The sequence below is a fragment of the Lissotriton helveticus genome, chromosome 7 (assembly GCF_964261635.1).
Source record: "Lissotriton helveticus chromosome 7, aLisHel1.1, whole genome shotgun sequence".
Taxonomy (NCBI): domain Eukaryota; kingdom Metazoa; phylum Chordata; class Amphibia; order Caudata; family Salamandridae; genus Lissotriton; species Lissotriton helveticus.
Window position 1 is genome coordinate 1,708,036,925 of NC_136068.1, and position 13,056 is coordinate 1,708,049,980.

Here is a 13,056-nt window from a genome sequence, read left to right on the forward strand (position 1 = left end):
GAGAGAAGGCATGTGCTTCCATCAAAAGAGACAGTTCTTATTCCACTTTGTAGGCCTGATAAGTTCACTTGAAAATGAACTCTCAGATGATGCAGGTCTCATCCCTTCGTAATAAAAAGTAATGCCAAAAGCAGTGGAGGCAACCATTTTGTTGTGAATAGCGTATATGGTAATCTCAGCCTAACCTTTTGGGTGGCTGTTTATTTCACTTTGTTAAAGCCTGTAGTCATATTCTACTTCTACCAATGACACCATGGTTACAGAGGTAAAGCCCACTCTGTCATGAGCGCTGTGAGTGACAGCATTTCATACAATCACATGTGCACATCTGCCTGAAAACAAGTGTGTTTCATTGGCACAACTTGTAGTCCAGTTGTTTAGGTTTGGATTTTTCTTTTCATAGATCCTTTTTTTTTCACCCTTCTCTATTAATATATTTTTTTTTTGTAGGAATGGTATTTGTTGGGTACTACACTTACTGTGTCTCATCACTTTTGCCCGCTGGCATGGAGTTCCATGATGCACCACCTTTGCCCCTTGAACTGTGTCTCATGCCCACATATTGCCTGCTTGCCAGCTCAGTGCTCACATCATCAGCTGACCCCACCTGACTATATTCACCTGCTCCTGATCCTGCCATGTAAATGCTTGCTTCCAACTGTTGTGAGAGTAGGAGTGAGAGTTGTAGAATTCACATGGCGGGGGCGTGGTCTGGCCACGCAGGAAGATGGCCGCCTGACGGTGAAGCTCCGCCGAGGGACGGACCCCTACCGAGCCTACCGCTCTCACCTTTTTTCGTGGATCCTGCAGTCGGTGCCCCATTGCAAGCGGGGATTTTCCTGAGCTCAGCGGTGCCTTCACGGAGCTCGGCGGTGCTGTATTTCCTGTTTTCCGGCATGTGAGTGAGGAGCCCGTCTGCCCTGTGGTGCGCACCGTTAGCTGCGCGATGGCGACGCCGCGCCTCTCCTCAGGGTAAGCCGCGCCTCCTGCTAATCTAGGGCCGGGCTCTTCCATGCTGTAGGCCGTGCCCCCTTCAATGACGAGGCCGCGCTCCTCCGCCTAAGGAGCTCATCATGAAGCCTGCATATCATCGTGTATCTCCTTAATACACGACGCTTTATTTCAAAAGTGGCTTTCTAATGGATTTCTTTGAAGTTTAGTAAAAGAATCCCTTCATAATTGTTTTGACACGACGAATTTTACCGACTGGAGCCTGTTTCAAGTACTTTTTACTGGGTTTTTCTGCTCTGCCCCTCTACACTTTCTACCCTTGGCACCCATTAAAAACTGTATTTTCACTGTATAACTACATTGCTACTACAGACTCATGGACTATTACTGCGCTTGTGCTGTGGGAAATTTCACAAGCAGGATTATCAGCCTTATCCTCAGCCCGTCTTCTCATTTTGCCTTTCTACTAGCTAGGCCTTCAAGTAACATTTGACTCTTATTCACAGTTGTTGCTTTATATATGAGTGTATGATACTTCTATTCTCTTCTATGCTACCTTCCATTTGGAATTGTTTTACCTTTATGTTCAATCTGTACTTCTATTATGTACAATTACTTTATCGTCACTACACTGCTACTCTATTGTAGTACTCCTTTACTGTATTTACATGCTTTTTTGAGGTAATTTTGGCATTACTTGTATGCTGTTTGTTTTGGTCATTTACTCGCTGTTCACAACTCACTATTTCCTTGTTATTTGTTACATTTCTGATTCCATCATTGCCTCATATTTCAAAATGTCCTCTATTCGTTACTGCAGACCACCGATACAAAAGTGTACGGAAATGTCTAATAATAGAAATGGTGGTCGTGGGCCTAAACAAACACTCTTCACTGACTTGGTTAAACAACCCTCTATTTCGACAGCTAAAGGTAATGGATCTGCGTCACTTCCTACAACGCAAGCGACACTACCTCAGAGTGACAAATCCTTATCTGACACTATGCAACGCATTTTGCAAGAACTCTCTGGAGTTAATCGACGATTGGAGGGTCTGGACATTGCCATGACTTCATTAACTGCGGAAACTAAATCTATCAGGGCAGAACTCACTAATTTCCACACCAGGATTGACGTCATTGACTCTAAAATAGTGGCCATTGAAGGTAGACTGAATTCAGCTCAGGGTTCAGATCAAGATCTACTCTTTCTACACAGTAAGATCATCGATTTAGAAGATCGCAGTTGTAGAGACAATATCTGATTTTTTGGTTTTCCAGAAAATATCGAAAAGCAAGATATGAAGTCCTTTCTCTGTAATGTCCTTCCCACTTTGACTGGAATCTCCTTCGCTCCTCTTCTTGAGCTCCAACGTGCTCATAGATTGGGCCCATCACGTTCTGGTCCTTCGGCAAGACCCAGACCAATTATTGCTTGCTTTCTTAGGCATGAGCAAACCAGACAGATTTTATCATTGGCTCGCACTCATGGCTCCTTCCTGTTTCAAGGTCATAACATCCAGATGGCTGCAGACTTCTCTAAAGAAACGAATGAACGACGGAAAGCGTTTCTCTCTATGCGGCCCCAACTACGACAAATGGACATAAAGTATGGATTATTTGAACCTGCACGTTTTCGTATCACAAGGGATGGAGAGTCCAAAGACTTCTATGATCCTGCACTTTTACAACAGTTCCTAGATGATATCAAGTCCAGTGATATGGAAACTCAGCCTTCTTCCTCTGCCCAGCCTCCTCAGTCCAAGTCCTCCTTACTGAATCTACCAACATCTTCCTTATACACTTCTACTGACTCTAGACAACGTGGCAGAGATAACACTCGTGTGTCTCGCTCTCAGGAAGACAGGGATTCAGCTTTACATTCTGTCTCCTCTCTCACTAACACGCAACAAAGAGACAAGTCTAGATCGCCTCTTAAAACGCCTTCTGATGCTGACTGAATTCCTTTTTATGTTCTAATGTTTTCTCAGTTTTTCTAAATTCTATATGTTTATAGCAGTATTGGTTGTTCATAATGCTTTAACTGCTTGTTTAGTTCACTGAGACTTTTATGCATGACATGATATGGTTCCATATATTTAGTGTTCTGTATAAGTACCTTCTGCTTTACTGTTATTCTATATTTGCTATTACTATATGTTTTTCTTTATTCATTTTCAGGTTTTCCCTTATTATATATTATAAGGTTGTTACCTTCCCACACGTAGCTTCTCTTTCCTTTATTCTTATTCCTTCCCCCTGCTATAGTAATGTTCTTGTTATTAAGGTATTTACTCGCTATTTCTTTATTTGCTATTTTGCTTCTCAAGCCGTTTTTCTATTAATGATAAGATCATTTTTTGTTCTTTGTCTCACATTGTGTTCTCTATGTCCCCCCTCTTTTATGGCTTTACGCTATGCGTTCGACCTTCTTAGAGTACCCCTCTGTCTGTAGACTTGCCTCAATATTGTTCCCTTTACTATGATGGTCTTTTTTCAATGCATTTCCTTTTTCTATATTATAGTATTTGTTGTTTAAAGTAACGTTATCCATTCTCTTCAGTGGATACTCTGCTTTGGATACTTTCATATATTTCTCAAAATAGGTCCTGGTATTTTCCTATGTCTCTATTCTAATGCAATATTAACTCTTTCTTCCTTCTTCTCTCCCCCTCTTTATAATGATGCTGGGTTTCGCTATTCCTCTCATTTACCTTTCCTATTTATTTCACTCTATCTTCGTACCTCTCTTATTATGTATTATGTTATAGGTTTCATTTCTCTTTCATCTCCCCTGCTTTTAATCTTTTCTCTCCTTTTGTTTTTTTTTCTCTTATTGTATGCTTCTCATATCATATTTTTTATCCATTTTATTGCTTATATTTCATGATGATGGTATATGGTTTTCCATATTTTTCTTGTTGTAATTATATTCTAAATGCATTTTTCGATATTCAGTTTTATTACTTGTTCCCCGGATCCCCATTCCTCTTTGCTTGGTGGGGGACCGGCCTCCCTTGGTGCTGCTGTAGGTGCACCCAGACCCGTAGTTAACAGTCTAGGATTCTTTTCTTTCTTTTTCTTCTTTTCTTTCTTCTTCTTTGTATCTTTCATACTTTTTCTCTTTATATTCATATTTGCTTTGTCTGTTCCACTTTTCATTCTACCTTCATATTATACTTTCCCTTCTCTTTTTCTTCTCTCTTTTTCCTCCTTGCCCAGAGTAACATACTTCTTTTCTTACCTCTCTTTACTTCTTTTTCTCTTCTTTATCATCTTCTTGTTCAATTCTCTTGTCATGTCTACTATCCACCCGTTGTCGGTGATTTCCTGGAATGTTCATGGCCTCACCCATTATATTAAACGAAAGAAAGTTCTTTCTTATTTACATTCTAAACATGCAGATTTTGCCTTGCTACAGGAAACCCATTTGGACGATGTTGAATCTAGTAAACTTAGCAGGGATTGGGTTGGTAAAGTCATTCATAGCAGTGTCTCTAAACTGGATCCCACTAATCCCAACCCTGTTCGTAAATGTGGGGTAGCCATTCTTTTTCGAAAGTCACTTCCTTTTACGATTATCAAGACATGGACTGATCCGGATGGTCGGTATGTATTTGTTAAGTTGAAACTTGGAAACTCTTTCATTTGTCTTGGTTCTGTTTATGCTCCATTAGGTTCCAAAAAGCAATTTTTCCTTCGACTTAATCGCCTCCTTACAGAAATTAATGCTACCCAATTTCTCATCGGAGGTGATTGGAATCTGGCTCCGGACCCTGCCCTTGACAGAACAGGTTGCTTTGATACCGTCAACGCATCCGATAGAGCCGTTTTGACTGACATTCTTACTGATACTGGTCTTGTTGATCATTGGAGGCTCAGTCACCCTCAAGATAAAGAATACACCTTCTTTTCTTCTACTCACGGCACATTCTCCCGTCTCGACTACTTTTTTCTTTCGCAACATACAGTCCGGCTAGTTACAGAATCGAAAATTCTAGAAGCAGCCATTTCTGATCATTCTCCTGTTTTCTTGTCTCTTGATTTGGGTCTTTCCAATCCGGGGCGCAAGTCCTGGCGTTTAAACATTAATAAATATAAAACACCAACAGGTAAACTTCTTCTACAATCCCACTTGCAGGACTATCTTTTGCATAATGAGGACTCAATTTCCTCAAGAAGAACGGTGTGGGCAGCTGCCAAGGCAACTATTAGAGGCCAACTTATGCGTGATGCAGCTTTGCATAACAAGAAGAATGCTGCCAAGCAAGCTGATCTGGAAAAATACATCTGCTGTCTTTCTCAATTATATGTTTCAAAACCAACCCTTCAAAATCGTAAATTGCTGGAGCAGGCGCGCATGTCCCTCAACAGTATTTTTACTTCCAAGGCTGAATATGCCTTACAAAAGATGAAAGGGCGTCACTATGAGCAGGGTGAAAAGGCTGGCCGGCTATTGGCTGCGCAATTGCGTCAGAGGGAGGCTGCTATGGCAATTCCGGCCATTAAATCAAGCTCTGGAGACATGCTTACCCGACCGCAAGAAATCGTTGATGAATTTGCTTCATTTTATAGAACTCTTTATTCCCCAAGCACTCATATTGACACGTCAGCGATGTCCAATTTTTTGGATACGGTACATCTTCCACAACTCTCGGATGATGAGCTCTACTTGATGGAGATATAACGAAGGAGGAAATTTCCTCAGCTATAACTGCCTTACCACACCATAAAGCACCAGGTGATGATGGTTTCCCCCCTGAATTTTTCAAATGGACTGGTCAGAGTATGGTTGATACTCTGCATGCCGCATTTGTGGAAGCCACAGAGGAATCTTCTCTTGGTTCTATATCGAACAAGGCTATTATAGCTGTTTTACCAAAACCTGGTAAAGATCCTCTGTTGTGTGGTAGTTATCGCCCCATATCTTTATTAAACTCTGATGTTAAGATTCTTGCAAGTACCCTTGCATCACGTCTTCGAAGGGTTTTACCATCTTTAATCCACAATTCACAGGTAGGCTTTGTTCCTGGTCGTTCATCTCGAAATCATTTACGTACTCTTTCTCATGCTTTACGGTCAGCTAAAAATCTTGATAGCGATACCCTACTCCTTTCTTTGGATGCCGAAAAAGCATTTGACCGTATTGAGTGGGAGTATCTTTTACCATAATGCAACGTTTTGGTCTAGGCGATCAGTTTATTACTAAAGTGCGTCTGTTATATGGCAACCCTTCCGCTCAAGTTAACTGCGGCGGTTTCCTTTCTACTCCTTTTCCAATCAGGCGGGGTACCCGTCAAGGTTGCCCTCTTTCCCCTCTTCTTTTCCTTTTGGCAATGGAACCTCTGGCTGCTGCAATACGTCAATCACCTGCAGTGGTTGGAGTCCCTCTTCCACTTGGTCATTCAAAAATGTATTTATATGCGGACGATATTCTTCTCACACTCACTGCTCTTCCCCGTTCTCTCCCTGCTCTCCTCTCTATCATAAATAATTTCTCTTCTTTTTCAGGCTATAAGATAAACTGGGATAAGAACGAAGCATTACCCATGTCCATTGCTACTACAAAAGCTGCAATTTCTGGTTTTCCATTTCACTGGCAACCCTCCCGCGTTAAATATTTAGGAGTATTGATTAACAGAGGATTGGAAAATATAGTTATGGACAATTTAACACCGTTGATTACACAGATGCAGAGAGATTTCGATAAATGGAATATCCTTGGCTTATCTCTTTGGGGGCGGGTGCAGGCGGTTAGGATGGTCACCCTACCGCGATTTCTTTATGTTTTAGGTATGCTCCCTCTCAACATTCCCCTGTCTGTTCTTCGGTCCATTGACTCCAAAATAAAAAAAATTATCTTGGGTACGGCTAAACCGCGTCTCACCTTGGCCAAATTAAAATCTCATCAATTACACGGCGGCTTGGGTCTTCCCTCTATTGAACATTACTCACTTGCCCTTCATCTTTCACAACTTTCCTTCTTTTTGCCGAAGTCTAAAGATATACCTCAATGGGTCCCACTTGAACGTCACTTATTATCCTCTAGTCTTGGATTATCCCTTTTATATGGTAAGGGCTCCAGTTCCTCTGATCCCAAAAATCCTATCTTATCTGCTATGTACAAATCTTGGCAAAGAAGTCATCGTTTACTTAAATCTAAATCACGGCTTCATATCAAAGCTCCTTTATGGTCCAACTCGGCTATTCGTGTTCATGGTCGCATGTTGTCATGGCCTTTATGACAGGAGGCTGGTGTTCATTCTCTGGAACAACTGTTTCATGACAACAATTTTAAATCTTTCTCTCAAATTAGTGCGGAATTCTGTCTACCACCAACACAATCCCGTCAATATACTCAACTTCAACAAGCCATTACAAAACATTTAGGTTCTCCACCTGAATTATTGACAGTTTCTCCTATTTTGTCTTATTTACATTTGTAGGGCAATTTTAAAGGTGTGACTTCTGGTCTTTATAAAACTTTCTTACATCCTCTCTTTTCACAACCCCTCTCAAACGCTCTTCAATTAAAATGGCAGTCTCGCTTCTCAGTTACATATTCCACTACTCAATGGGATCAGATTCTGGAGGGTTTACATAAAGGTGTCCGAGAGGCTCGTCTCAAATTTTGCATTTTCAAACTCAACCATGAATGGCATTGGTCTCCATCTAAACTACATCATGCTAAACTGATAACACATTCTTTGTGTTGGAGATGTTCAGCTCCAGGCTGTGATATTAAACATATCATTTGTGAATGCCCCTGTACTAGATCATTTTGGCTTTTTATAAGAAAGTCTTTGGCATCTACTATGTCATTACCATTACCCTTTACTTCTGCAAATATTATTTTACATGATTTTCGTGGTCTTCCGGCATTATCTAAACCGCAGACTCGTCTTCTTCACACTGCTTTGGCTACGGCCAAAATTTGTATTTTACGTCATTGGAAGTCCTCCTTATCTCCTTCTCAGAAAGAGTGTGTGGTGGCTATGGTACAAACAGCCTCTTATGAACGTGTAATTTATAATTTGCAAGATCAGGCTTCTGTTTTTCTTCAAACATGGTCCCCATTCCTAGAAGCCACGGTGGATAGTGACTCTCTCGCCACTCCTTCCTCTTCAACGTCTGTTATTCCTCAATAAATTTATTTATTTATTTATTTATTCATTTTTCTGCCCCTTTATCCTTTTCATGTGTTTCGGCCTCACCTCTTTTTCTCCTTTCTCTTGTTATTCTGGGATTCTTTATCTGTTCTTTTTCTTTTCTTTCCTCTCTTTCCTTTTATTCTTTCTCTTTCCTCCTTTCTGATATTTCTTGCTCTATAGCTTATATGAAGATTTGATATTATTGCTTTTTCATATGCAATTTATCCTATATATAACTATATCATTTTCATATCTGTTTTATGATTCATTTATCAATATTTCATGTATTGCTTATTTGCATATATATATGTTTCTGTATTTTTATCTCAAAACTTTTCAATAAAAAATTTCAACACAAAAAAAAAAAAAAAAAAAGAATTCACATGGCACAGCAGCCATCTTTGAGTGTGGGGGACATTACTCACTCTCAAATATACTACAGGTGCTTGACTTCCTGAATCTAGCACAAGAGAGGCCTCACATAAATCTTTCCACCCAAATGCCTTCAAGTCACCAGACTTACCTGAAGTGGGCTTTTCAGCGCTCAAGTCCTCTGTGTTGCTGAGATCTGGAACATTAAGCTCTGTATAGAAAAAGACAAAAAGGAATCAAGTCAGAACTTTACATCTGTTTTGGTTTGGCAGCTAAATTTCTATTTATGACCAATCCACAACATTTTTTGAAAGAACACTCAAGAATCATAGCGTGCAGGCAAAAGGATTGAGCAATAACTAGTTCTGTAACGGGCACTTGAATAGAGACAACTTTCAAACAGGGACATTGTGGTTGCTACCAAGTTTGGAACTAATGGCAAAGTAACTCTTGGATGGTTGCAATAATAGTGAGGCAACTGGTGATCTAAAAAGAACAGCGACCACCTGAATACGAACTAGTTAACCCTCAAAGTCAAATCAGAAAGGTGCACTATAAACAAATGATTACACTTCACAGAAAGATTATTCTGGTAGGAGACTCGAAGGAAAAGTAGTCGAATCATGAACACTGCAAATGTTGTAACTGCAGATGGTCTTCAAGTGTCATAACAGCGCTCATCCCATGGTGGCTGCAGCATTTAGAAGCAGCATGCCTCGATCGCTCAACAGTGATGCTCTATGCACCGTTCCATTCCAAGGTGGCACCCACTGCAATGTTTACAGTGATCCTCATTGAAAAGCATTGTGCACAGAGTATCATTGTTTCACAATTCCAAAATGGCAAGCACATTGTTCCTGTATGGGGCACTTTTTAAGGTATAAAACAATGAGGCAATATTCGGAAAGCTGTTCCAAGATGGAATGAGCATGAACTTTAATGGGGAAGCTCTGTCTTTTCCAGAACTTTTGTACTAGGTCAACTAGAAGGAGTTTGTGCGAAGAGAAAAAATCAAGTGGTCCCACAAGCTATCTAACCTTCACCAAAGAAGGCCCTTCTGGAAGGAAATTAGCTGTTAATGTATAATTTGTCATGTGGAATTATGTCAATAAAGCAGGGGCAAAGAATGAACAGCCTTGCTTGCTTGTGATACTTCAGATTCCTTCAATGGTGGAAGAGAGTGCAAATGTATGCAATCAATATCTGTATATATTTGAGTGTGTTCTATATAAAAGTATGCTGAGAGTGTGACCTGAAGCACTGTGGAATTGCTAGTTTTGATCCATCCTCTCAACATGCAAATGTTCTATATATAAGTATGTGTTAGTCACCTAGCAAATCACTCAGAAAAACAAATAAATTATGAGCGGAATGCTTGATTAAATCTCGGCCATCTCTAATTATTACGGACAGCACTCGAGTTCATATTTATTTGTCTCACTGTCCTACTAAAGACTGGTGCCTACCATAGTAAATATGTCTTTCTTGGCCTCTGCTAATAAGGGCATTCTGGTCCCTAAGCCTATTTTTTTCCATTTTATGGTTAGAACAGAATGATTTTGTATTGTATTGCAGGACCTTTTAATTCGACCTGTGGGCATGTATTAGTAGTAGTGCAGCAAGACATTATAGAAGTGAATTTGTGGTCAAGTCAAGGCTATAATACACCTGGTTGTTCAGTACTACAGTCGTACATGAGGTATTGTTGATTTACCATTCCAAGATAGCAAGCACATTTTTTCTAAACCAGTCTGTTATTTTGAAGCTATAAAAAAACAAGATAATGTGCATAATACTTTCATCAAGTGTCTTTGAAGTTGACAGAGGTCCTTTCAGCCCAGGCCCAGCCCCAGACTATCAGTAGGGGGTATTCAGCCCTTTGTGATCTAACAGGACACTGCCTATTCAGGTGTAAGTGTCAACTCCCCACTCCCTCCCTCACTACCCAAGAAGAGCCTTCCGAATGCAGATAAGAATTCCGACGCACATAACCGTTGTTTGTTTGTGGCTGTCTAGAGGAAATGCACAAAATGTAGCTGTCAAACACCCCAAATATGTATTTAAGTCAGGCTGCAGTCACACAGAGCAGTGAGAGCAGAGAAATGTCCACTTTCTAAATGTGGCATTTCTAAAACAGTAATGTTAAATCCATCTTTACCAGTAAAGATGATTTATCTTTACCATTCCAAAGTTATAAAACATGCAGCATCATTTCTAATCAGGAATTACAAATTAAAAGCGTATACAGAAATTGTCAATGTTAACCTATTAGATGAGTAGGCCTCGGAGTTGAAAAATGAATGTAGGCATTTTTCACTCAAGGACACAGAAAACTAAAAAGCACATGTCCTACCTTTTAGTTACACAGCACACTCCCTTATGGGTTACCTATGGCCTACCTTTGAGGTGACTTATGTGTAATAAAAGGGGAGGTTTAGGCCTGGCAAAGGGTTTTTAAATGCCAGGTCAAAGTGGCAGTAAACTGCACACACAGGCCCTCCAGTGCAAGGCCTGGGATAGGTTTGAAAGTCTTGTTGTGTGGGTGGCACAATCAGTGCTGCAGGCCCACTAGTAGAATTTAGGGTACGGGCCCATGGTATATGATAATACACTCTACAAGGGACTGGCAAGTAACCTAAATATGGCAACTGTTTATACACCAATATTACCATATTGAGGAAACAGGCACATGCACTTTAGCCGTGGTCAGCAGAGGTAAGGTGCTCAGAGTCCTAAGGCCAACAAAGAGAATCAGCAAAAAAGAGAAGGCAGGCAGGCAAACTATTTGGGTAAAGACCACCCTAAGGATGATTGGTCGAATAATAACTAACATATATATATCCATAGATCTCAAGTCTAAATGAGATGTGTACATCCAATGTTTCTCAGAGAGGTCTCTAGCACTTTTTGGAATGTATTATCAGAGGTAATAAACCTTCCATCTGAAAAAAAATGATATATATTTTGCCCTGATTTAATTTCCTGTACCCCACAGAAATGCCCTAGTATGTTAGTTAAAACTAATATTTCTGTATAAAGTAGAAGCACTGTTCCATTTTCCATCAGAATTTGATTTTAGCTTAAACATCGCTATTCAGTGCTGTGACAGACATTATCTTAGAAACACTTAAATGATAAGCACACATCATTACCACTATTGCTTTTCTAAAATTGCATTACAGGCTAAGTGGCTAAAATGCTACTTGGTAAACTAGACATATCATAGAATACAGAAATAAGCATTATATAAAAAAATGTGTTTACCGTCACTGGGTCCTTCTGGCTTTTCAATGGCAGGCTGCTTTGGATAACGGATAATCAGTAATCCAAAGGGCATATCAGGTGCTTCCACCATGTGGGTGGAAGGCTTGTTGCCAAAATCATATATTGCTATGGAGTAGCCAGTTCCAGGGATAGGTTTCCACTCAATCATAGAAAGTGATTTTCCATCGAAGGTAATTAGAGGCACTGCAGATGTTTTTACTATGAGAATTGCCAGATTCTTTTCAAAATCTGGGTTACTTGTAACTGTATACTTTGGGGCGTAGGTCGTACTGTCTGGGATGTTGATCAAGTAGGTTTCATATAACCTGTCCCCAGTTTTGCCTGGTGTGCTGTAATATGTCACCTGGACAGGTTCATTGCCTGTGATGGAGATAGTGGTGAATTCTGGTATTTTAATCTCAGTTACCTGCCCGGCCTTCATGCTTAGGCTTTGTTTATGGTCTCCTACTTGATACTGTATATTAGTAGGCTTTGATGCAACAACAAACACCTTGTCAGTATTTCCCGGTTTTGCCAATGAAAGGAAGAAGAATTCTTTCCCCCATCGGGTGACTGGATGCAGTGGAGTAGAGACTTGGTACGATGGACTGACTGTCTCAGGACTGCTGTAGCCGCTGACTACTGCAATGGGCGTTGTGGCTTTGATTGAGGTGCCTGACAAATTGTCTTTGCTTTTTATGAGGATTACCTCAAAAGGTTTAAGGGTGATAGTGATTTTCCTTCCTGGTTTATAAGTTTGTCCTTGGAAAACCACAGTTCCAGTCGGGATGATGGCAACACTGTTTGGTTTTTGAAAGTTGCCAATTGAAAATTCTTTGTCATCATCGCCTGATTTCCCAGGAGGTGTTAGCACATAATATACAACTCCCTGTTGTTGCAAAGGAACAGGTTCAATGGTCTCAACACGGGAACCTATGTGGAAGATAACTATGAGTGATATTGGACTTGCTGATGTAATGATGAATGGGGAAGCTCCAGTATGTTTCAGCAGCATCCCAGGAGGAATATTGATTGTGATGGTGGTAGTCTGCCCCTTTTCTAGCGTCAACTCTTTCTTCAATTTGGCAGGTTCATAGTTGATGGTGACAGTGGTTGGCTCCTTGGCTGTGACTTGGAACTCAAACTTCACAGGATTCTTCTCATCATGAATTGTCGGGGTGAAAATAACAAAGTCAGTCCCCACAGGGGCTGATGACTTTTCATCTAGAAGAAAGAGATCACATCATCACTAGCCTATCCCTCTGAGTTGTAATATATAGAGAATGATTTACCAAGCAACTCTTTCAGAAAAACAAAA

The 13,056-nt window shown here is 40.4% G+C and overlaps 1 protein-coding gene across 1 annotated transcript in view; it reads right to left on the reverse strand.

The window, feature by feature from the left end:
* The window catches only part of LOC144769654 (uncharacterized), a 108,523-nt gene that overhangs the window by 33,133 nt on the left and 62,334 nt on the right, over window positions 1-13,056 (reverse strand). The window contains exons 10-11 of the mRNA XM_078653829.1: window positions 11,739-12,962; window positions 8,626-8,685 (exon numbers count right to left, since the gene is read on the reverse strand). Coding sequence (XP_078509955.1) covers window positions 8,626-8,685; window positions 11,739-12,962 — 1,284 coding nt within the window. The remainder of the gene's footprint in view (window positions 1-8,625; window positions 8,686-11,738; window positions 12,963-13,056) is intronic.